General features: G+C 40.7%; 1 protein-coding gene across 26 annotated transcripts in view; it reads right to left on the reverse strand.

Annotated features, from left to right (window-relative positions):
• The window catches only part of PHF21A (PHD finger protein 21A), a 187,715-nt gene that overhangs the window by 18,439 nt on the left and 142,350 nt on the right, over positions 1-26,926 (reverse strand). For 21 of the 26 annotated variants that reach the window (XM_043481027.1, XM_043481029.1, XM_043481016.1 and 18 more), the window contains 7 exons: positions 22,983-23,234; positions 20,812-20,901; positions 16,560-16,853; positions 4,417-4,515; positions 1,740-1,791; positions 911-990; positions 416-476 (listed from right to left, as the gene is read on the reverse strand). In XM_043481027.1, the coding sequence (XP_043336962.1) occupies positions 416-476; positions 911-990; positions 1,740-1,791; positions 4,417-4,515; positions 16,560-16,853; positions 20,812-20,901; positions 22,983-23,234 (928 nt within the window). The remainder of the gene's footprint in view (positions 1-415; positions 477-910; positions 991-1,739; positions 1,792-4,416; positions 4,516-16,559; positions 16,854-20,811; positions 20,902-22,982; positions 23,235-26,926) is intronic. The other 5 variants (XM_043481031.1, XM_043481024.1, XM_043481026.1 and 2 more) reach the window with 2 other exon arrangements.

Raw genomic sequence — 26,926 nt, forward strand, 5'->3', positions numbered from 1 at the left:
AAGAGTAATGCTCTGTCCTCACTGCGTCAGGACCATTCACACACTACTAAGAACACCTTGGCAACAGCAGCGTTCTGTTTGGCTCAATGATGCTAAAATGCTTCCTCTTACAGAGTGTTCTGTTCACTGTGCTATTCATCAACAGCCTGGTGGGCCTGGGGCAGAAATGCTGCATTAAGCCATTCCCCTGAGCCAGCTCTGCCAGAACCCCAGGAAGGCAGCTCTGATCCAGTATACAGACCTCTAATAAGAAATCTCACTCTCTTTTCCCCCCATTCTCAGAGAACAGCAACAAGACTATTTTCAAGGGATACAGGAATTAAGACAGGCTCCAGGACAATGGGAGGAGGGAGGGGAAGGAAACACAACACGGAAAGCAAAAGCACCAGCAAGGGAGACACAGAAAGGCACTCACCTCTCTTCCGGGTCCCGGGGTGCATTGTACTATTCAGGTACGTGACTGCACTCTTCTTACGCTTTGGGGAACGAAGGAGGAGAGGTGACTGGCTGAACAGCATGGCTATTACTCACACTGGTAGCAAGCTGAAGGCCAAGCTCAGCAGGCCCTCCAACTCGCCAACTAGTCAGGGCTGGTCACCCCAAGGTCTGGGGTCATTATGTGTACTTGGCTCTAAGAGAATACTCCAGAGAGGCCTGTCTCTGCTTTAGGAGACAGTCGTACTCAGATGACAGGATGAGTTAAATTTTTAAGGTAGGTTTGTAGCTACTTGAACTTCGGGAAGAAACTAAGGGGAAAAACAGTGAGAAAAATGAAATAATGGGATCGGCCAGAGAAAAATCCGCCGTTTTACAAAGCTGGCCGAGCACAATCTGGGTGCTGCTCTTCGGCAGCTTTTCAGAGGGGAGGCACTGAACATGTGAAGGAAGGGCTGAGTGCTGACTAGAGTACCTCCGGCTCAAAGACCGCACCACTGTACACCGGATTCGCTGTTGTTCTTCTTTTCCGTTCTTGCCTCTTGCTTTGGATTTCTTGGGAAAGCAAAAGGCTTCGATTAGAAGAGAGGCACGGAGAACCCCGCCAAGCTTCACTTCCCTGTTTACCTACTGGTTTTCCCGTGACAAGTTAAGAGATGAGAGCAAGTCTCTCGCTTTCACTGCAGCCTCAGCCAAGGCAAGCACACGGCTGGGAGCAAACACGCAGGACTATCCCCTCTTGCCTCTTGGAGAGCAAGGCCGTGCTGTCCTACAGGGTGGCTCTCTGTTGACTGAGAGCTTAACAGTAGACCACACTTGTAAACAAGCTGTCCTGATCTATTTTTAGGTCACTATAATACAGGTGTGAGTGAACTTTATCCACAGACCTAGACTGAGGAATCATAGTTTACTATTCTTGAATTAAATGACTAAGAGAGGTACAGCTCTGCAACTATTCCTAAGATTCTGATAATCAAAAGTGACTGAAAAATACCAAGACTTGTCAGAGGGCCATTTGCTACTTTGTGCTGCCAGGGAAAAAAAAAAGTTTCTCTAAGTGAACAGCAGTCCCCTTAATCCAGGCAAATAGGGAATTTCCCCAGGACAATAGTGTGGATAAATAAAGACAGGAGAGAAGCTGAACATTAGATAGAAGGAAGGTAAGTTTACTCCAAACAAAAAGTCCACACTGGCTGAATCACACTCTGTGTTCCAATTTTCAAGTCTAACAATAAACCGAACACCATTTCTGAGAACAAAGCTCTAGGCCAGAAGCAAGGCAGCCCATGAGCGTCTTCTCTTACCTTCTAGATGGTCGTGTGTCACCAACCCTAGAGACACCATGAAGGCAAGTTTCTGTTGCAGAGAAACAAAAGGAGAATACACTTCAGTCTGGGTTCTCACAAAGCCAACTGCATGTTCCCAGTTAGACTCCGAGGGAAAGTCACCCAATGGCTGGTGGCAGGAAGAAAGCCAGGTTCAGGTGAGCAAGGAGCAGGCGCCCTCTACTCTGAGAAGCTATGAAGTTCCCCTCTAAGCTTTCTGATCTTACAGGAATCAAAACAGAGCTATTGGGGCCTGTATCTTCTACTTTCTCAATGGCAGAAATCAGAATCCTGAAAGACCTAAGTTTCCCCAAAAAAAATTCTCTAAGAGAAAAGAGGACTCCACACTGAAAAAAAAAAAAACAAACAAGAAAGAAAAAAAAAAAAAAAACACAGAGAGTGTTCCAAAGAGCCTCCCATACAACAAGCTCCAAATTCTAAGAACTTCATTTGTGATACCAGGTCAAGAGTTCTCGTATTTTTACTACCACTGATTGGACAATGAAAGTTCAGTTCAGTTTTCAGGACAATGAAAATTCAAAGCTAAGAGTTTTAGGAATGATAGCAGGTGGTTCTGCTTAATACTGTGACTTTCCAATCAACCACGGACCTATAAATTATATAGTGATTTCTCTCTGACCACCACTCTCAGTGCCCCACCAGAAGCTAGACTGATGAGAACAAAGGACTGCAAGGCTGGAACGTTCGTTGCTTAAACATGGAGTGAGCAACAGACTGATTGCTATTTTGCTCTTTGGTTGGATGTGGGTCTGGAAAGTATGTCTTCATTTTCTGCTATACTACTCCATGCGGCTGCTAAATATGCCAAATGATATATCATCAATTTCTCTAACTGATGAATAAGGAAACATTATTAGTTGACACTCCTGCAGAATTATGTATACCACAATTTGGTCTTTGAAAATCCAGACATTTTACTCTCAACATTAAACATCACAATATTTTGGCCTGAACTGACAGGTTCAGGCTACTCAAGTTACTGAGTGTTTTACAAGGATAACCTTGAACAAGCAACTTGAGAACACAGAAATGTCCTTTACTGGTATTCTCAGAGTCCTGAAGAAATGTTATTATTTTATTTTTTATTTCAAAAGCAGGCGGGCACTTGTCCTGCCAACAGCCCGAGTGCTTTGGTAAGGAAAAGCCTTGGACGTGCTGCCCGTCCTCTACACTGTATACACTGTGCAGCTGCCAATTAGCCGCATCCCTAATTTTCACTTATTCCTTCAAAACTTAAGATCAGAAGACTGTCTCCCAACTGTTCTCTGCTAATGAAGCAGTGTGTGAACTGACATTCTGATGCACCTTCTTTTAATCAAGTAACGGCACCCTTCTTGGCCACTCACATCCAACTCATCTTTGCCAGTCTAGATCAAGCTCATCAAAGAATTACCACATGGGGAAAAAATCTCTTCCATGGAACTGATTTTTAGTGACAAACAGAATAAAAAGTTGTCAACAACTCTGGCCTCATCTGTGTATCACATGTATACCAATAACTAATTTATCCTCTTTATGGCAGTGATTCTGTCCAATTAGAAATACCTGTTATACACAAGGGTACTTGCGTGCCTACATGGTGCTACTGACATAAGATATCCTTTCGTTTCTTTTGATAAGGGAATTTTGCTAATAATCTGCTCTCTTTTTCACCCTCCAAGCCTAATACTTGACACTAATTTTGCAGATGATTTTTAAGTTTCTCAGCAACATGTATGACTAGTACTTCTTTTTGGTTCAAGTTTTGGTCTCCTCTTTAAAAAACAAATTAAAAATTAATTCATTTCATATCATAAAGAATCATAATTTGTACTTGTAGAAAAACCTGAACTGGCTTAATAAGTCATTGCTCTAAAAAAATGACATGAAGCTTTGATGGCTTCATGCCACTATCTGACATGGTTTCATTACAAAGAATGCACTGAGGACAGAAGGAAATGGATTGCTGGTCTAATAAAATCCAACTATCAGATATTCATCATCATATTACCTGTCCACATTTTTCTTTTAGAGCTGCTTGTACAAAAGTATCAACTATAATATTCTGTTGTCTAAGGACACACAAATTCACAATCTGTATTTGTACCAGAGTTTTGTTTGCTATTTAAGTTTATAATTCTATATTAAGTTGCAGTACAGATGCTACTATTTTCATCCCTACTTTTGTGCTTCAATGATCTACTTTTGAGCTACTGATTCATCTGGGATATGGGGATCTAATGCAATACAATAGTAATAACAAAAATGCACATGTAACAAGTGTAATCAATAACATAGACAGACGTTAACTGAGTGAACCAGACAGCTTATAAATGCTGGCTGAGACAAACAAAACAGAATGATCATTAGGAATGCGGGGGGGTGGGGGGGTGGGGCGGGTACCTGGGGAAATGGTCATGAATTACACAATTCACATCCGTGACACAGCTATGGAATCTCTGTCTGCCAGCTCATGAGCACTACAGGCCACACTCCTAATCTGTCCCAGGCCAACCTGACTTGGCAATAACATCACTGAAGAGTGAGAAAGCACAAGAAAAGGAAATCAAGTGACCCAGAAACCAAGAGTCACCCCTGATGCACGAGAGGGAGTCACATCTCAGAGACTGAGCCACGCTCGGAGGGCTGGGCCTACCTGAGGGTTCTCCTCCCGTTTTGGTTTGGGGGCAGCAGGCGGGGTGACGGTGCGGCTCTCCGTTTGTTTTTCATCTGTTTCTGTGTGGGATTTAACCGTCTAGAAGAGGAAAATTAAATGAAACTTCAGAATTCATTTATTTTTTATTAAGAGAATAAAAGCAAACATATTTTGTTGCCAACAAGAAAGAACAGAACATATTCAAACCGGAAACATTAACAAAGGAGGTAATATGGACTTCAGGTGAGAACGAGGAGGGATTTCCCTGGTGGTCCAGAGGTTAAGACTCTGTGCTCCCAATGGAGGGGGCCTGGGTTTGATCCCTGGTCAGGGAACTAGATCCCACATGCTGCAACTAAAGATCCCACGTGCTGCAACTAAGACCTGGAGCAGCCAAATAAAAAAAATTACATTGGTCTATTTCTATGTACTTTAGGATGCAGGATATAGTTTTCCAGAAATAAGTCCCTTCTTGTTATATATAGGTCAAGCTCTGGTTCACAGTGCGCTTAAGATCTGAATGATGTTTAAAAAAAAGAGTCTTACATACACACTTTTCTATTTCAGAAGAATTCCAATCACAGCCTTAAGAGAGGTTGCAGAACTCCCCTTACTCGGGACACTTAAAATCTGCCTGTATCACCCATTAGAGGAGAGATGCAATTGCCAAGGAAAGACTATCTTGTAAAAGGCTGACATCCTGATTGTGGCCAACCTCACCTTCCAGGTGCGCCCATGCAAACAAAACATTGCCACTAGCATTACCATCTTCAGACACAAAAGGAAGCTAGCAAATTGGTAGACTGGGGGCTAGGTTTGCCTTTCTATTCTTATCATGACCCAATGGCTAATTCATTTTATGAAACCCTCTGTAAATACTGAAATGATATTAGAACAGTGGATACAAAACTATAAACACAAACCTAATTTACTTTTTCAAAATTAAAAACAATGCAGATGCAAATGGTCTTTTTGTATGGCAACAAGTAATTAAGTAAAAGTGAAACTGTCTGATTACTGATGAGAAGGAGCCAGATGAAAGTCAAATGTAAAAAGAAGGTTCTACAAGCAGGATATCAAAAGGTCTCAGAAATCATTATGTTGTGAAATATTTTACTAGATCTGAAAAACAAACATTATTAACAGAGACTTTTCACTTCATTTCCTGGCCATGTCCATTATTTTCCTTCTGCTTCTCACATTATTACTTAGGAAAGTTTAAGTATCTGCCTTATCAGTACTGTGGCAACCATGAGGGGCATAAATGCTACTTTGTATTTTTTATTTTTTTTTCATCAGGTAATATTTCCACCTCTGGACTATACAGAAGCCACTTGAGAGCAGGATTGTTCTACACACTTCAGCATCCCTCTGCACCCAGTACAGGGCCTCACCATAGAGCAGGGATGCTGTGAACAGGTGCTGATCTTCTGAATGGGGAGTAGAACCTACCGGAAGAATCACTTGCTCTCCTCTCTCATACACTTTTTTTTAAAAAACCAAAAATGACACATTTCCCCCATAAAACAAACCACCAAACACACCTACAAAGGAACACAATGGGAAAGTAGTTTATAGTGATATTTTTAAGGTCCTGGGTGCCCATGAAGCTTATTTCATAGCTCTGTGGATTGGAACAACAGGAGTCTGATATGGGAGGGAGAAAAGGTCAATTATAAGGGTTTGCTGCTCTACTCCAAGGCTGTGTGAAGTCTCTTAGGGTCTCTTATTTCCATCTCTAGGGCTGAATAAAGCAGGTAGTGGTAATGCCTCCAGGGAAGATCAAACCAATTCCTCTTCGCTAAGGAATTATCCAAGGTTCAAATTTTCTCTCATGTAAGAAGAGCACAGCTATCTCAACATTACATAAAGAATACCAAAAGCATCCAAGAACATAAAGATAAAGCAAACAAAACAACAGGAAGGGGGACTTTCCTGGTGGCTCAGTGGTAGAGAATTCGCCTGCCCATGTAGGACACACGGGTTCAATCCTTGGTCCAGGAAGATTCCACATGCCACAGGGCAACTTGAGCCTTGACATGACTGCATTTCTGGCCAACCAGTCTGAATGCAAATTTGTCAGGGACCTTGAGCCAGGACTACTAAACTGCGAGGCAACCTGATTTCTGACCTCAAGAACCGTGTGGGATAATAAATTTTTGCTGTTTAAAACTGCTTAAAAGAAACAAAAAACATTAGGGCAGGGGAGTGACGTCACAGAAACGGCCGGACAGGGAGTTTCAGAATCATTCCTTTCACTGAAACAAACATTAAGCTGGCAGAAACAGCCAGAACCAGCTTTTTAAAATTCTGGAATCTAATAAAAAACTGAGAACAACCAAGGACGCACCTCCTGAACAAAGAAGCTGCTAAATTTTGTTAAGAAACTATTCTCCCTACCTACCTACAAAGCCGTCCGCTAGCCCAGCAGAGGCTGCGGAGATGGCAACCTGCGCTCTTGGTGTGTTTCGCTGAACCTTGTTTTCAACGTGTGGCTGTGTACTCTGACCTGTCTGGTAACCCCCAGAGGACTGGTACAGAGGTTGACCCTTGTTTGCCCGCCTAAGGCTGGAGTGGCTTTCCAAGTGCCATCTGATGAAAGCATCTAAAGACATAAGCTACCTGTAGTTACGTGTGCAAAGGACGCTGGATGGAGTATGCAGCAGATAGACCCAAAGGCCTAGGAAGGAGGAGGATGAGGAGGAAGATGCTTAGAGGAGTAAAGGCTTTAAACGGCTATCCCATACACTGGGGAATCCAGAGTGCATAGAGCATTCCCGGGACTAGATGCATCCTTAGGAAAGAGCTGTGAGAACCCTAAGCTTGCACCTCTGCTGATCTTTGAGCTCTGTCCAAGAAACAGGTTAAGTCTAAGACAGTTACAGGTGGCCTGTTTACCACTGAAGGAATGCCCCTGCTCAAAGCCAATCTGGAAAGACCAAGAAGGGTTTTCTGTTTTTGTTTTAATTTACTTATTATTACCTTTTTCTTCTTTTTGGCTCCAGTTGTTTAAGTAAATCTAATAGGACACAGATTCAATAACCACAGATGACAAGAAATATTATTTGCAAAAAATAGTCTGGAAAAGGCACTAAACAGAAAAACAACAGAGGCTCTCAACAATCAATAACAATAAACCCTGGGGTAGGAGGAGAATCTAATTTCCAGAGTTATCACGTTGTAATATAAAAGTGAACGTTTTTCACAATTAGGAGGCACACAAATAAACAGGAAAGTATAGCTGTTTCATTGGGGAAAAACAATAATAAGACACTGGCCTTAAGGAATCCCAGACATCAGACTCCCTAGAGAAAGACTTTAAGTCAACTGTCTTAAATATGCTCAAAGAGCTAAACCAAACCATGGCAAAGAACGAAAAAATAACCCAGGAGAACAATGCCGTACCAAAAACAAAATATTAATACAGAGATAGAAATTATTTAAAAGCAGCAAATAGAAATCTGTGACCGAAAAATAGCTGAAATGAAAAATTCACTAAAGGAGTTTAGGCAAAAGAAATAATCAGTGAACTTGAAGACAGGACAGCTGAAATTAACCAGTCTAAAGAGCAGACACAAAAACAAATGCAGAAAAATGTACCGAGCCTAAGACACCTGTGACACTACCAAGCATACCAACATATGTGTCATAATTCCCGGGGGAAAAGGAGAGACAAAGAAACAGAAATAATCTTTAAAGAAATAACATCTGCAAACTTCCCAAATTTGATGAAATACAGGATCTACAGGTATACCTTGCTTTATTTACTGCACTTCACGTTAGGGGATTTTGCATATATTGCATTCTCTACAAACTGAAGGTCTGTGGCAACCCTGTCTCTATGTCACATCTTGGTAATTCTCACAATTTTTCAAACGTTTTTGTTATATTTGTTAAGGTGTTCTGTGATCAGTGATCTCTGATGCTACTACTGCAGAAGATTATAACTTGCTAAAGGCTCAGATGATGGTCAACATTTTTACCAATAAAGCATTTTTAAATTAAGGTATATGCATTTTGGGAGGACATAATGCTACTGCACACTCAGTAGACCACAGTATAAACATAACTTCGATATGCACTGAAAAACCAAAAAATTCACGTGACTACCTTTATCTGCTTTATTGTGGTGGTGTGGAACTGAACCCACAGTATCTCCAAGGTTTGCCTGTATACATCGAAGAAGCTCAATGACCTCCAAGGAGGATACACTCAAAGAGACTCATACTGAAACACAACACAATCATACTGTCAAAAGCCAAAGAGAATCTTGAAAGCAGCAAAAGCAGAAGATGCATCACCCCTTAGTAAGGGGTCCTCACTAAGATTAACAGTCAGTTTCTCATCAGAAACCAGAGACCAGAAGGCAACGGGATGACATGTTTAAAGTGCTGAAAGGACTTCCTTGGTGGTCCAGTGGTTAAGGCTCCACACTTCCACTGCAGGAGGCATGGGCTCAATCTCTGGTCAGGGAATTAAGATCCTACATGCCATGTGGTGTGGCCAATAAATAAATAAATGAAGTGCTGAAAGAAAAAAACTATCAACCAAGAATTCCATTTCCTGCAAAAAGCCAAGGGAGTTCATTGCTAGAAGGCCTGTCCTAAAAGAATTCCCTTTAGATTCTTCAGGATGAAATAAAAAAACCTTAGTAAATTAAACCCCCTCCCCCCAAACAAAAGCTTCAGTAAAGGTAACTATATAGGTTAATGTAAAATCCAGTATTAGTGTATCTTTGATTTGTAACTTTCTTTTTTGCTTCCTATATGATTTAAAAGAGAAATGCATAAACAGTAATTATAAGTATGTATTCACGGCTACACAATACATAAAGATGTAATGTGAGACAATAACAACATAACGGGGGGGAGGGGTGGGGGGGGGGCGGGCAGAGCTTTTGTACACTACTGAAGCTAAGCTGGGATCAAATCAAATTACGTTGGTCCAAAAAGATGTAAGAAATGCAGATAACAAAATAGCAAAATGGCATAAGTCTGTGCCTATCAGTGACCACTTTAAATGTAACTAGATTAAACTCACAAATTAAACAATAGAGTGGCAGAATGGATTAAAAAAAAAAACAAGATCCAACAATATGCTCTCTATAAGAGATACATTTTAGAGCCAAAGACACAAAAAGGTATCCATCAAAGAATGGAAAAAGATACTGCATGGAAACAGTAGTCAAAAGAGTATAGGGATGGCTATACTAATATCAGACACTTAAACTCACTTTAAGTCAAAGATTGTTACAGGAGACAAAAAGGTCATTATATATTGACGAAAGAGTCAATTCATCAAGAAGATATGACAATTTTAAATACACAGGCACCAAACAACAGAGTTTCAAAATATATGATGCACATATTGACAGAACTGAAGGGGAGAAATAAACAGTTCTATAATAATAATTGAAGACTTTAATACCTCACTTTAAATAAAGGAAAGAACATGTACAAAGAAGATCAATAAGGAAATTGAGGACTTAACATTGTAAACCAGCTAGACCTAGGAGACATATAAAGAACAATCTACTCAACAACAACAGAATACACATTCTTCTTAAGTACACATGAAACATTCTTCAGGATAGACCATATTTCAGGACACAAAACAAATCCTAATACATTTTAAAAGACTGAAATCATATGAAGTATTTTTTCTGATGATAATAGAAGCCAGAAGTTGATACAAAGCAATACTGAAAAATTTTAAGTAGGTAGAAATTACACAACATACTCTTAAACAACCAGTGGAACAAATAAGAAAACACAGGGGAAATTTTCTATCTCCCTGAAGAATGAAAATGATAATTGTACATACCCAAACTGATGAAACACAGTGAAAGCACTGCTCGGAGGGAAATTCATGGCTGTAATGGTCTACATTAAAAAATAAAAAAGATTTCAAATCAATAACCTAAATTTATAGCTTTAGGAACTAAAGAAGAACTAAACCCAAAACCGGTGGAAGGAAGGAAATAATAAAAACTATCTCCACACTAGAGTGGAGATAAATGAATTGGAGAATAGAAAAATAACAGAATTAATGAAACCAAAAGTTGATTCTTTAAATACATCAACAAAATTGACAAGTCTTTAGTTAAACAGACTTGTCAAAAAAAGACACAAGTAATGAAAATCAGAAATGAAAATGGCGACATTACTATGAATCTTATAGAAATAAAAAGGATTATAAGAGAATACATTGAACAACTGTACACCATAGGCTGCCAAAGGGGAGGGGCTTGCAGAAGGGATGGTGGGAGGCTGGGGTAGCAGATATATATCCATCCTATACACAGGGTGGATAAACAGCAAGATCCCACAGTACAGCACAGAGAACTACATTCAGTGTCCTACGATAAACCATGATGGAAAAGAATATAAGGGTGAATGGTAACTGGATCACTACGCTGTGTAGCAGTAATCAACACAGCATTGTAAACCAACTATACTTGAACTTAAAAAATTGTCACCAAAAACAGATAATATAGATGAAATGGATAAATTCTTATAAACATACAAATTACCAAAATGGACTCAAAAAGAAACAGAAAATCTCAATAGAATATACAACTAAAGAGATTGAAACAGTAATCAAAATACTCTCAAAAAAGAAAGTCCAGGATAGACAGTTTCTCTGGTGAATTCTATCAAACATTTGAAGAGTTAACACCAATCTTTCTCAAACTTTCCCAAAAAAGTTATCTATTATGAATATAGATGCAGAAATCCTCAATAAAACACTAGCATACCAAGTCCAGCATCCTATTAAAAGGATGATACACAATGATAAAGCAGGACTTATCTTAAGAATGGAAGGTATTTTAAAAAATCAATGTAATATACCATGTTAATAAACAAAGGCAAAGAAAAACAATATGATCATCTCAATTAATGCAGAAAAAGCATCTGTGAAAACTCAATACCCATTCATGACACAAACACTCAGAGAACTAGGAAGAGAAGGGAACTTTCTCGGCCTCATAAAGGACATGTATGTGAAACCACAACTAGCACCATACTCACTGGTGAAATACTGAAGGCTTTCCCTCTGAGATGAGGAAGAGGAGAAGTATGCCCACCTTCACCACTGCTATTGAACAATGTGGTAGAAACTCTAGCCAGAGCAATAAGGCAAGGAAAAGAAACGCAAGGCATCCAAACTGGAGAGGAAGATGTAAAACTCTATTTGCAGAGGACCTGATCTTACATACATAAAATCCTGAAGATCCACAAAGCAACTACTACAGCTAGTAAATGAATGCAACAAAATTGCAAGATCCAAAATCATCACAAACATCAGCTGTATTTCTAACACATTGTAACTCATAATAGCAGTGAACAATCCTAAAAGGAAATTAAGAAAACAACTCAATTTACAATATCATCCAAAAGAATAAAATATCTAGGAATAAATTTAACCTAGGAGGTAAAAGACTTGTATATGAAAACTATACAACACTGCTAAAGAAATAAAGAAAAGCTAAATAAATGGAAAGACATCCATGTTCAAGTATAGGAAGACTGAATATTGTTATTAAGATGGTAATACTATACAATCTACAGATTTAATGCAATTCCTATCAAAATTCCAACAGCCCCTCCCTCTTTTTTTTTTTTTGCAGAAAGATTGGAAAAGACAATTCTCAAATTCATGTAGAGCTACAAGGGCTCCTGAAGAGCCAGAACAATATTGAAAACGAAAAATGTTGGACTCATCCTTCCCAATTTCAAAACTACAGCAATTAAGACAGTGTGGTTGGTAAGGGACAGACATAAAAGCCAACAGAATAGGACTGATAGTCCAGAAATAAACCCCTACATCCACGGCCAACAGATTTCCAATAGTGATGCGATGATCGTTCAAATGCGGAGAGAATAGTTTCTTCAAAAAATAGTGCTGGGAGAACTGGATATCCACATGGAACCTTGTTTCACATTATATACAGAAAATTAAGTCAAAATGGATTACTGACCTACATATAAGAGCTAAAACCATGCAACTGTTAGAAGAAAAATTAAGGTTAAATCTTTGTGACCTTAGATGTGACAATAAGCACAAGGAACAAAAGTATATCTCAAAATCTCTCAAACTGTCTGGACTTCTGGTTTGTATTTATTTTTGGCTGCGTTAAGTCTTCGCTGCTGCACAGGCTTTCCGCTAGCTGTGGCGAGCAGAGGCTACTCTCTACCTGGAGTGTGCAGGCTTCTTACTGCAGTGGCTTCTCCCGTGCAGAGCACAGGCTCCGGGGCGCACAAACTTCTCTTGCTGAAGCTCCCAGGCTCTACAGCGCAGGCTCCATAGTTGTGGCACACGGGCCTCGGTGCTCTGCAGCATGTGGGTTCTTCCTAGATCAGGGAGCAAACCCGTGTCTCCTGCATTGGCAGGAAGATTCTTTACCACTGAGCCACCAGAGAAGCCCTCTGGCTTTTCTCAGAGAAGTTTTTCATATGATAAAAATTGGCTACTGTCAAAAAGTAGCTGCCTCCTTGAGACGGAGTATATTACTTTGCAGTTTACCTCAGTCTCTTCTAATTTCTCTTCTTGACACCAAGGCCAAAATGTCAGTTTTGTCACACTGGTCTTACTATTTCAAAGAGAAATTAAGAATACGACTAGGATATCTCTTGTATCCATGTTCCCATTGAAAGTGGAAAAAAGAATCCATTTGTTTACTCCCAATCTGCGTTACTTATTTTTATTTCCTACTCTGCACCTGTACAAATTTGAAAATCTTGTTCTTTTTTGGTTTAAAAGATAGAAACCAAAAACTCTGGAAAATAATAGAACTAAATTAGCCACATATACCCCTGAATTACAAATTCACCTTTTGAGGCCACGATGCACAAATAATCAGACACCTGCCAAGTTTTTAAATGTCCAAATGGTTACACCAATCAAGGTTAAAATTTGGATTGAGGGCAAAGCAAAATCCATCTTTTGGTCACTTGGCTTTGTTTTCCCCACTGGAGGGCAAAAAGTCACTACCTCAAATTTCCTTAAATTTCTTAATATCTAAAATTTCACATTATATACAGAAAATTAAGTCAAAATGGATTACTGACCTACATATAAGAGCTAAAACCATGCAACTGTTAGAAGAAAAATTAAGGTTAAATCTTTGTGACCTTAGATGTGACAATAAGCACAAGGAACAAAAGTATATCTCAAAATCTCTCAAACTGTCTGGACTTCTGGTTTAATTTAATTTAGAAATTAAGATATTTTCCTTAAATATCTTCCTGGGATTTGAAGATAATATGCAGGATAATATTCTCAACTTGGAAGTACTTTTTTTTTTTTTTTAAGAGGATACTGTGTAGGTTTCTATATAAAATAATAAAGGTAAGTAGGGGAATGGGTAACAATCTGACCAATTTTCCCGTAGTACCTGGGGTTTTTTCAGCAGTCTAGCCTCGGGACATACACAGAAAGCTTTGTTGCAGGAGATGGGATGGGATGGCATGCATAAAAACTGAACATTAATTCCTGGGAACTAACTGTGCCAGGCACAGTTTAACAGACTTGAAGTGCCTTATGACTTTCTAGCACCCACAGGCGTTTAGCCGCATTTCACAGAATGCTGGAGAGGACAAAGACATGAAAGGAAGCAGGGGGGGGGGCTCTGATGTAGGTTCGTCTGGGTTTACCTACTTTTCTGCCTTAAATATGTTTCTAGCCTCAAAGCTCTTTAAACGTTACCACTCGGGTTCTCACAGCCACAATGTAAACGGCTTCTAATAAGGGATAAGACAGGGGCTCTCTCACCTGGGGTGGATAAGAAGTTGCGGATGCCTAATGGGGGCGGGGGGAGAAGAGGTGAGACAACTGCTGTTACAGCTGATGCTACCTCTTTCCCTTCCTACAGGGAAGCCTTTGCAACTACCCAACCTGCCGTGCTTCCTCCTATGAAGGCAGAGCCACAGGACCTGCCCCAAATGCCCTAGAGACTGAGTTCCGTGATGGCACAGGCTTTCACTTACCAGCCCTCATGTCAGTACACGCAGCTTAACAGCTAGCACGGAGTCAATGCATTTTTATTAAGTGACTGCTATCATCCTAAACAAAAGAGCAGAAAGCAGAAAGGAACCCATCTAGCCTGGTCACATACACAATGGTGGGATACAGGTTTGGGTATCTCTATGAGTAGGCTGTAAGCGGTACTTCTGTGGCTACATATTGCCTATCTGTGAGATCTCTGAAACAGCTCTAAATGAGACGCTGGAAATGAAATATGAAGAAAAAGGGGGAGACTAGAAAGATCTGAAGATAATCCTAAGAATGGAGTCTAAAGAGAATCCTTCTGACTGAGCTTGATAACCTGTAAGACTACTATGCCAAGTGGTCTGCTAAACTAGAACAGCAATGATTGCATTTGTTTATTAGACCAACAAGAAGGGAGCCCATGGAGTTCACTGCTAGTAAAGTTTTTTTTAATTTATGGATATATTTTTATGATATTATAATTAACATGAAGAGCTCTATCAATATATAAGGCTGAGATAGGAAAAGATATTCAAGATCTAATACGGAAAAAACAAGCTACAAAGTAATATATAATCTGATTTTGCCTTTTGCTTTAAAAAGAAAACATGGAGGAATATGGTGCTAAACTGCTAGCAGCAACTGAGAAGGAAAAAATTATGGGAAACGTTTACTCTCTTCACAGATCATGAGGGAATGCACTTTCTACTGTATGTATCTCTGTAATGTCTGGATTTTCTTTCAATATGTATCATCGTTATAATCAGAAAAAAATAAGAAATGTAAAAATGAAGTGAAATGGAAAAGATTCTTGTCTCCTAAAAATATCTTGATCAAATAAGAGCTCAAAGAGAAATAACATTCTAAAATAATGTTTTGAAACCACATTCTTCATAACTCTAAGGCTCCTCAGAGGTCCTCTGAGAGCCAGCACAGGATATGACGGCAGATGGTCTACAAACATGACTCCACCCAAACTCCTAAGCTTGGGCATCTTACTTTCTTTATTTCATATTGAAGTTCTGCTGATAATAAACTTGAAAACTTCTGATCTAAAATGCACGTTAAGTCATTTATCTCTAAATGTTCCTCAAAGCATTTCCTAGGGTTTGAGTAGGCTCCCCAGGAATAGATACGTGTTTTCGCTTGTATTTCCTGATATAAGATTGTGGTACCCAGATTCTTAGTGCCAAATTAGCAGCATTTATGAGCTGCCTGGTTAGAAAGCCGGTATTCCATGCATAAGGCTCCTCTGTTCGAGGCGGCCAAGGCAGCAGGAAGCCTTCTCATTTCCCACCATCTGGCCAGCCTCTCTGAAGCATGGTCAGCCACCCAGAAGCAGAAGATTCAGGATCACCAGAGACTATTTTCAGATGAATGAGGACTCAAGCCTGCGCAATTAGAAATAGGTCAATGACTTTTTAAAGCAACCTTCTTAAAAGAGCTTTGCTTTGCAAAATTCTTTCTTGTCATTGGTTTTTCTTTAAATAGAGTACGGTGACTGCCTATAAAGTCCTTCTTCTTGGTTTTAGAAGTCTTTCTGTCATAGAACCCTTATGTATTCTTGGAGGTTTAGTTCTACAGACTTGCGTTTCTGACAGAAAATCTGATTTTAGAAATACAAATGAAAGGCTTCAATATTTGAGCTAAAATGGCTGTAACCTCTAGAGTTAAAAGAACGCATTTTAGAAATCTTAATTTTTCATTGGCTCCTCATTGTCTGTAATAGCCAGGGAAAATCTTTGTAATGAAATTCTTTTCCTTGTTTTGTTTATTCTTCCTGACTTTTATAGTGATATCCTCATCTGGATTCTCACTGGGCCGAAAGGAAGACGACATTTTCTGTTTACTTCCTTATCTGTGCTTCCTGACTGAGGGCAGCAGAACTCATCTGTGAATTTCTGCTTCTGAACCAGCAGGGGGAGCTCACTCACACAAGAATCAGAATTCACCTACAAGGAGATGGTGGGTAAAGCAACCCCAACTTTCTTCAGTAAGAATGGCCCTTTCGTGCTGTGGATAAATTATCTCCTGATAAGCAACTAACAATGGTGCTGGGATAAAGAGCCCTTGAGAAGATAGAGACCCCTTACAGACTGCCCAGCCTCAGTGGCAAAGCTACTGCCCAAAGCAGGTGCATACTGTGCCTGTACCTGTTTTTCAAGGCTTGGCTTGCTAAGCTGTACAGTCTGAGGTCCAGCGAGTCTGGTCCCTGGAGTAGCTATCACAATGCTGGTGAGCTGGGCCATGGGGAACGTTTTGGCTATGGTTGCAGTCTGCCCATTGACGACACGGACGGGGTGGATAGAATTCTGGGAGGTAGGGAGGGTCGTGGGGGTGAACTTGGTCAACATGACGGGCCTCTGGATAAGCTGAGGAGCTGCAAGCATGGGAGGAGGTGCTGGGGCAATAGGAATGTTATTCTGGGCCACAGGCTTGGGTCGAACCTATGGAGAAAGAAAGAACAATTATCGTATTACTAAAACTTCTCAAGTCCTATAAGCTTTAGACACTGCCAGATCTTCTACACTATATATGTGAAATGGTATTCAGTACAAATATTTATTGATAGCCACTTCAGAATTATCAATTCTATAGATCTCAGGATATATAATATTACAGAGATGCATCAGCTCTTAAGAGGATCCAGATGCTACCCTAGAATGTAGATTTTCTGATTCCAAACCATAGCTCCCTCTCCTATACCATGCCACCTCTTCAGGCTGAGGTCAGATGCCTAATCCAGAGACTGGTCCCACCCAGAACTTATGCCCAGCAATGGTAATAACGCTGCCAATGCCCTGAACTCACATTCTAAATTTCTTCATACCCACAGCTTCAGTTCACTCTCATCTCTGGTTCTCTAACTCCCTGTTCTCAGCCAGTCCTTCTCTAAGTCTCCCTTCTGGCTTCCTGTACCTCTGCTCAATCCAAAATATAACTATTTCTCAGGGTTTTGTCCTGGAACCCCTTTACTTCCCAATGTCCTCACTCCTCCTGGAAATTCTCATGCATCCTACAGCTTCAACTGAAGACTTCCACACTTGGATCTTAGGACCAGACATTTCCTGAACTTCAGAATCATTTGTTCATCTCTCTGTTATCCATCTCTACTTGGAAATTTCACAAGAAGTTCAAAATCAACATGTCTAAAACTCATCAACTTCTTCCAATCCTTTCTTCTTATAATCATTACCTCAGTAAATGCCCCTTTCTGACTAGAAAAAAAAAAAAAAAACCACTTCAGAATCATTCCTAATGATTCCACTCTACCTCCGCTTCCTAAATCCTTCTCAAATATGTCTACTTTTCTATCCTCACTGCCACTACTCTAGCTGTATCATTTTACTGAAACAGTGGCAGAAAACTGTGATTAAATACATGGGATTATCCTTGCCTGTGTTCAAATCTTGGTTCTACCACTTACTAGTTAGCTGTGTAACCTGAGGTAACATACCTGATCTCTCTAAGCCAGTATTTTTTAAACTTTCTAAATTGTGACCTGGAGGCAAAATCCTTTCTCCTTATACATAAGAATTTGACCTTCAGTTAACTCTAGCTGTACACCCCTGGAAGCCTGATAACAGAAGAATGACAGCTATTTTAGTAGGAACACTGCTTATGGTAAAAACGACCGCTTGTTGCTAAATCAAATCTACTATTTCCATTACTTGCAAAAAGCATAGATAGAAATTTGCTATAAACACTTTTGAAAAAGAAGATGAGACACACCATGCTTTGGGTTTCCTAAAATGGGGCGACTCTTGTAACCAGGCATGTCCACTGCGGGGACCTTGAAAGTCACACCTATGAACTGTTGCAAGATACACTGGGCTCCTGAGAGGCATAAGGTTTCTGCTCCAGGGAGGCTCTCCCACTGTCCTGATGAAGACCTCATTTGCCTGTACCTGAGCAGTCCCTGGACAGCCGCAGAGACTGTTGTACGGATGCCTGTAGGGACTCCTACTGAAGAAAAATGTCTGATGCTACCTTGCTGGCAAGCGCTGGATTCTGTCCTGTATCATTCCAAGTGGACTGGTGCAGAGAGTGGCCCTTGATAGTCTTGTGAGTCTGAATACTTAGCTGCATCTAAGACAACCCTACAGTGTGTGCTGAAGATACATAATAGGAAATATGTTTCATACTGTAAACATAGATATTTATCTATACATAGACATAGACATTTATCTATACATCTATTTTTTTTTAAACTCATGAAATAATACTTCATACTCTTAACATTTCCTATTCTGTTTTCTTCATTTTACTTAAAAACTCTGGTTACAGTCCACCAAATTGATTTCACAGTCTACTAACGGGTCATGACCCACCCTTTGAAAAACAGACTAAACCTTAGATTCTTATCTAAAAAAAAAAAAACACCTACTTTCACAGAGTTGTTGTGAGGAGTAAAACAGATAACCCATGTAAAATGCCTACTACAATAAGTGGCACATAGCAAGATTCTCTAAACATTAGCTATTGTTAATTGTTGACACTGTCCCAACGGTTTCTCCTGCCACAGTCTAGACAATCACCAATCTATTCTCTATACAGTGTTAAGGGAGAATTTTCTAAAACAAAAATATAATCATGCCAAGCACTTGTTTGAGAATAATTTAATGGATCCTCACTGTTCCTAGGTAAGGCCCAATTCCTATAGAGCCTCCAAGGCTCCAAAGGCACTGGCCCATGGGCTTCTCCATCCTCACCTTACTCTGGCCTGAGTCAGCCACGTGGCCCACATGCTCAGCCACACCAAATCTCCTTTGGATCCTCAAGCCCACGTGTCTCTCGCCATTGTGGACTTGCATACATGTTCCTCTTTCTGCCCGGGACATTTTTATTTCTCCTCCATATAACTATGTCAAACTGACATCGTTAGGACTTTAGGTCTAAGATTGAATGTCAACTCTCCAAGAAAGCTTTCTGTAATACTCCAAGGATGAGCTGGGCATCCTTCTCACGTGTTCTCAGACTGCACGGTACTTCCAATGATTGTTCAGTCGCTCCGTCGTGTCCAACTCTTTGCAACCCCGTGTACTGCAGCACGCCAGGCTTCCCTGTCCTTCACCACCTCCTGGAGCTTGCTCAAACTCATGTCCACTGAGCTAGTGATGCCATCCAAACATCTCATCCTCCATCACCCCCTTCTCCTCCTGCCCTCAATCTTTCCCAGCATCAGTGTCTTTTCCAGTGAGCTGGCTTTTTGCATCAGGTGGCCAAAGTATGGGAGCTTCAGCTGTAGCATCCATCCTTCCAATGAATATTCAGGGTTGATTTCCTTTAGGATTGGCTAATTTGATCTCCTTGCTGTTCAAGGGTCTCTCAGGAGTCTTCTCCAGCACCACAGTTTGAAAGCATTAGTGGACACAGTGATTGCCATACATGTGTCAGAAGCTGCATGAGGCTGAGAACCATCTTGAAACCCTCATATCCACAGTTCTTAGGGCCCTTTTGATACCTATAGCATTAAGGATTTACCTGATAAATTATTGATTTATCTCATGTTAGCACTGCCCATCCCCCTCCCCAAGGCAATTCAGAAATCACTAATTTTTTTCCCTTCTCTCTTTGTCTGAAAGCTGAGGCCTCAAATAGGAATACCCAATCTTTCTACCAGGCAAGTCAACTCCCCATCAAAGTCCATACTGGGACAATTCTGGTAGTCTGTCATGAGAACGGTGAGTTTGGCCCACTTGCTGGAAGAATGCTCTCATGAGAATATGGGCAATGTTACTTGGGTCTGGGTAGAAAGCTCCCTGTACAGCCTCCTAGTCTAAATCTTCATTAGCAAGACTCTGTGTTCCAGTGTAATGCTCCGTGCCATCACTTTCCAGAGAACAGAATGCTTTCTACTGGTTGAGTTGCTACTGTCTCCTCCCTAACTCTCCTCAGCATATGGGGTTCAGGGGCGGGGCAGAGAAGTGAGAACTGCATTCCTTCCCCACTGGCAGGCAGTTCTGGCTAAATTCTTCCAGTAAGTCAACGTCATAAGGTTGAAAACGGTGCTATTTTAATTATTTTAAGCTTAGGACAAATTCCCTTTCCATACATCCCTCTGCTACAGCATTTTGTCATTGCTAAAAAAAAACCCTGAAGATAACATAAGCTTCTTCTGTGGGACTTCCCTGGTGGTCCAGTGGTTAAGACTCTGTACTTCCACTGCAACGGGCATGGGTTCGAACCCTGGTCAGGGAACTAAGATCCCACATGCCATGCGGTGCGGCCAAAAAAAAAAAAAAAAGCCTTCTTCATGGTATACAGATCTGCAGCTAGAATCTTTAGCTAAGTGGGATCTGAATACAGCTGAATTGACAAGTACATTATAAGCTGCTTCGAAAGGGTCCACAAGGATTCTTGTCTCACCTAACCCATCACTGGGCTTGTCACTGATTTACTCACCTGTGGAAGAAAGTTTGGACGTGGAGTGAGTCTAGGAGGGGGGATAAACTGTGGTACTTTGATGGGCTGAGGAGGTGTTGCCTGAACCTGCTAAAAAAAATGAGAAAGACAAATCAGAGGGGAAAATAATTATTCAATAAAAAATAAAAGCTAGGCATCCTTTTTTTTTTCAGAGTATAACTGCTTTACAGTGTGTGTTAGTTTCTGCTATACAACAAACTGAGTCATCTATACGTGTGTGTATATCCCCTCCCCTTGAGCTTCCTCCCACCCCTCACGGGCGTCACAGAGCTCCAAGCTGAGCTCCCTGTGCTACAGGCAGCTTCCCACCAGCTCTCTGTTTGACATGTGGTGGTGCACACACGCCAGTGCTACTCTTCCGATTCGTCCCACCCTCCCCTTCCCGCGTCCACATGTCCATTCTCTACGTCTGTGTCTCTATTCCTACCCTGCAAATAGGGTCATTGGAACTATTTTTCTAGATTCCATATATATGCACCAATATGTGATATGTTTCTCTTTCTGACTTACTTCACTCTATATGACAGATGCTAGGTCCATCCACGTCACTACAAATGACTCAATTTTGTTTCTTTTTATGGCTGAGTAATATTCTGTTGTATACATGTACCGCATCTTCTTTATCCATTCAGATGTTGATGGACATTCACGTTGCTTTCCGTTGTCCTGGCTACTGTAAATAGTGCTAAAGCTCGGGACTCTTAAAGGGTTTTCAGCGTCACTATTTTCTTGATCAGACAGTATTTTCTACAAGCTTTCACTGGAGAATTAACCATCTGAATTAACATCACCTTAAGAAACTTTCTTATTCTCCTGCTTGAATGCTTTGCCCCATAAAGTGAACCAATCGCATTTGTTTCCTTATACCTCTAATGTAGAACATAACAGACTCAGCAGTCTTAGACGATTTCCTCTGACATTCAAGAACTCCTGCACTTGTGTATTTTAAAAGTCAACACTGATTCCAAAGTAAAATCAAACTTGCAGCCTGGACAGATGGGCTTTTTCCTAATATGAGAGTTTTACCTAACAGTGAATGGCTTTCTTCCTACAGAGAATTCTCTAACTCTCAGCATCTGTCTGAGTTATTTGGCTGCTTCCCTAAAGATTCCTGGGTAAGAAGCAGAGCTTCCCTTTAAGGCCCTCTAGCTTCACTCACCACTGGTCATTATTTGAAAGCCATCAAGAGCCCTTAGCTTTCACTTTAAAAATGGACCTTTAAACTGCAATTTGGATATATTCTGAAAACACTGGTTTTTAGACGGTTTTACCCTAGAAATCTCAAGAACAATTTTTGTTCAGGAACCTCTTCCTTCCAGAGGTCTTTTTTTTTCTGATGGACCTTGGAACGGACAGGACACTGTCATTTGTGGGTTTCTTAAACATTTTTAAAGCGCCCCAACTAACTCCAGTACTTCCTGGGTGTGATTTCAAGGAAGAGTGAACTAAAAAATTGAGCAGGGCATCTCCCCTGACTTAGCAGTACAGCACCAGAGCTTTCACGTTTCACAGGGAGGACTGTGGATAGGATGCAGGGAGAGATACATGAAACCGCGCAAACGCCCCTGTGAAGGACACTTTCCCCCTTTAAGTCAAGTCATATTTTGGCCATCCTTGGTGTCAGGACACCTCTACAGTTATTTAAATAGACAGTGTGTGTGTCAGTCGCTCAGTCGTGTCCGACTCTTCACAACCCCATTAACTGCAGCCTGCCAGGCTCCTCGGTCCATGGGACTTTCTAGGCAAGAATACTAGAGTGTGTTTCCATTTCCTTCTCCACGGGATCTGCCCAACCCAGGGATCAAACCTGGGCCTCCTGCACTGCGGACTCTTTACTGTCTGAGGCACCAGGGAAGCCTCAACTACTAGAGTGGGTTGCCATGCCCTCCTCAGGGCATCTTCCCAACCCAGGGACCAAACCCAGGCCTTCTGCATTGCAAGTATATTCTTTACTGTCTGAGCCACCAGGGAAGCCCCTATAGATAGTAGGAAAGCCATATTCCCTCATCAGCCCCAAAGGCGAATTTGGTATGGTAGAAGACTGACGGAGACTGAAAAATCCAGCAGGAGCGCAACCTGGATATAACTCTACAAGTGCATATCCCGAACCCTCTCATGTGGGCACACGCGAGGAGCAGCTGCTGGCTTACCAGAGTGACTGTGTTTTTTGCCACAATTTGGACAGCCTCTGCCCCAGGCCCAGGGACCTTACTCGACGTCTGGAGGTTGACTGGCGTGTTCTGCACGTCAGTGCTGAGCACAGCCTTCTGACTGTTGATGGCGGTCACCATAGCAATGGTAGGTCTCTGGCCCACAACAGAGGCAGGCATGGTCGCAGTTGCTGCTTTCAGGACGAGAGGTAGTGTCTTTGTGGTAATCATAGAAGCTGTAGTTACAGTCTTCTAGGAGACATGGAGAACAGATATTAGGACACTGAAGTGTCATCCCACTAAAGAAAATGCTAACCTCCAGAAGAAAACAAAGCAATGGTTCTCATAATCAGTCAAGCTTTTTCGTGTAACATTTCTTTTATGTACATAGAGAACAGTTCTGACTACAGGGCAAGACAATGTCAAGTTTGCCAGAGTTCTCAAATTTAGCTTCAAGTCTGTTTATAGTAATAACTGCAAGATAATATGGCCGCAGGATTTTCAGCAAGGAAAGGAGTGGGTTTACAGATAGAGAATATGAGTGTAACTATTTCTTCTGGTTTTTAAAATTTTTGCTTGCTCTCAATTTAAACTTTGTAAAAGTTGCAAATTAATGAGGTACACACCATCTCTTTAACTGTTACAACCTCATCAATATGAAGAAACTTATCATATAATTCTGGTTATCTGCCTTCTGTGACACAGAGGCTTGGATAAAAGGACAGTCAGTGTCTTTAACTCTTTTGAGTGGAGAGGAGGAGAGGAAACTCACATGAGAATTAGCACAACTGCTGCCTCAAAGGCAGTAAATTCCCAATTCTAGATAATGAAACCTATTAACCAACTAGTATAGTAAATATCAGCTCTTGATACCAAAGGGATATGTCACTACCAACAATCTTTTCTCTGGAGGACTGCTGCAGAAGTGATTAAAGAACCAGAAAAAGGTGATGGGGTGGAAACAAACACCTGAGTTTCAGAAAGTCTGATAGATCAGAGTCTGAACTAAGGTGAGAGGACTTCACTGATGCTCCACAAGCACTACTGCAGCTTTGGAGCTGTATTTTTCTAGATTCTTCTATCAGCATAATTAAAGGAGCCAGCTACAAAAGAAGAAAATATAAACAATCTCATTTCATGGTGCATACACCTATTGAATGCTACTAGTCACTCAATATAGAGATGTTTCAGAAACCTGAAAATACACCTGGTCTAACTTGTTGGTTCTCATTTTAATATTACCATATTTCATCTTTTTCTCTTACTCTATACTTGCCCTGTTCAGTTTCGTAGCTAATAGCCACATGTGGGTATTCAAATTTAATTAAAACAAAATAAAGATTAAAGTATCGGTTCCTCAGTCACACTAGCCACATTGATAGTATTTACAGTCACATGTGACTGGCGGCTACCAAACTGGCCAGTGGAGTTTTACAGAGAGTTCTATTGGACAAGCGCTGCCCTCAACCAGGGTGAAGGACCCCACTCTCCCTGAAAGAGATTTGAACAAATTCCTTTGTGAATTTCTATTTCAGTGTTTATGCAAGTCCTTAAGTCATTTGGTTCTAAGTAATTTTTCTGCCTTAAACATTTGCATGACAATACATTTGCATGTGTTATCTAACTTTTTAACACCCTTTTTTTAACCAAAAACAGGTAATAAGCTGACCTCAACTATCCCATATTCAGAATAATTAGCGCTCCCTATTGATGCCTACAATTAATATCACCCAAATACGTTTCCTCTTCCCTTAGTCAATGATACAAGATGACTTATTTTCCTTGCCACTGTCCTCTCCAGTGCAAAATGGGAGTGAAAGGGGAAACACTGATAATTATTATTTATCTTGGGAGGTAGCAGGCCATCCACTCCCTATCAGTGATGAAAACCAAATAAAAGCGAAATGCTACTTATCATTAGAAATGTTACAGTAGTATAGCAGCAAGGACTGACTTTATCCTACCAGCTATCTTAATATCTGTTTTGAACCCAGTGTGGTATTAGTTCTATCTTTCAATTTAAAACGTTTAAATACACAGAACTTTTGAAGTGGTGAGCAAGTCACACCAGATGGCATTCAATCCTGGTACCACCACGAGTTGTGGAAGGAAAGCTATAATCAGCAGAACTCACTGACATGGATTTTAAAAACATGTGTGCATGTTGTACTACTTTAAAAGAGGGTCAGTATACTTCTGTTTGAAATATGCTTGGTTCAGGTTAAGTCATTATCAATTTTCTGAATAATTATCCTTAAAAAGTGAGTAAAACCTCAAACTAACCTGAATTATATACTTACCATTAACTGCAACACTAAAAAGCACTGAATTCTAACAAGTGTGTTCACACGTTAGCATTTTTATTCTACTTTAGAAATATTTAGTTGTAGCAAATTTCACTCCATGTCTTCTAGCAGCTACATAACTCTCTTTGTCTATAAAGGCCCAAGACCTAGTACTGCATGTTCTGATGAAAAGCTTTTGATGAATATATTTGCTAACCATTTACTGACATCAGGTATTGCCACAAGTAATGCTTAGCTCTTTACTCCTGGTCTGGTGCTTATTCTATTCTAAGTACTGCTGCTGCTGCTGCTGCTGCTGCTAAGTCACTTCAGTCGTGTCCGACTCTGTGCGACCCCATAGATGGCAGCCCACCAGGCTCCCCTGTCCCTGGGATTCTCCAGGCAAGAACACTGGAGTGGGTTGCCATTTCCTTCTCCAAGGCACAAAAGTGAAAAGTGAAAGTGAAGTCGCTCAGTTGTGTCCGACTCTTAGCGACTCCATGGACTACAGCCCACCAGGCTCCTCCGTCCATGGGATTTTCCAGGCAAGAGTACTGGAGTGGGGTGCCATGGCCTTCTCCAATTCTAAGTACTAGGGAACACAAACCGATCCTGGGGTTCTGAATTTAGATGACAAAGAGAATCTAAAATTTTGATATCCAAACCCAATGAAAACCTCTGAGTTGTTCTGGCAGGAGGAAGAGAAGACACAGAGAAGAGAGATGTCCCAAAACAAAGAAAGTTATTTTTATGGAAGCTGATTAGTCCTTGACTGGTTGATGTGGTCCAAGTATGATCTCTTTCAAGAGATCACTAACTAGAAGTTAATGCAGAAAATACATGGCAAGAAGTACTGACAGCAAAATCTTTTTATTTTTTTGCTAAGTTACTGGATTTTTATGGTCACATGTGGCTAGTGGCTGCAAAGCATAAGGTAGTGAATTTAAAAAGACAGGCTCCAATGTACAAATCAGAACTCAGAGGGATTATTACTATGAGCTCTAATTAACTTCCACATCTATTTCAGATTGTTGGTTTAGTTTTGAACGGAAGGTAACAGTTGTACACTTGGACAGCTATCAGTAGAATTCCAGTCCCATTTGTCTATAAGCCTTTATTTTTTAGATGGTTTTATTAATTGCATGCTTCTTTACACCTGTATTCATTTAAAATGACAGAGTTGTGAATATAAGTTGAAGAGTACACCTGTGTTCAACTGTTCTTTCACTGTTTTCTGTAGATTGGAAAATTTTCAAAATATACATACAAACATGAGTTGGAGTTAGCTAAGTAAAGGGAACAGGTTTCCTTCCCCCCTCCCTCCCTCTCCCCAGCCTTGGTACATGCTAATCACCCAACTTAGAATAAAACGCTTGCTCTTCCTAGCATCTCCTCCTTGCTTACACAGATCGCTCAATTAATAGTTAATCCTTTCTGGACTGATACATTTAGTATATGCCATATATTAAACTTCCCATTTGTCCCTGACTTCATGAACCTTTAGTGACTCCCTGTGACTGCCAAAAACTCCCAAAGTTCTGCCACACGTTAGAGAGCTTCCACAAGCTAGCCTCTTCCTACTTCCTGGCTCTATCTCCCTCTCCACCACTTCCTGGAATCCAAGCTCCAGCCACATCAGCCTCCTTGCTATTCCCAAGG

This window comes from Cervus canadensis, chromosome 11, assembly GCF_019320065.1.
Source record: "Cervus canadensis isolate Bull #8, Minnesota chromosome 11, ASM1932006v1, whole genome shotgun sequence".
Lineage (NCBI taxonomy): Eukaryota > Metazoa > Chordata > Mammalia > Artiodactyla > Cervidae > Cervus > Cervus canadensis.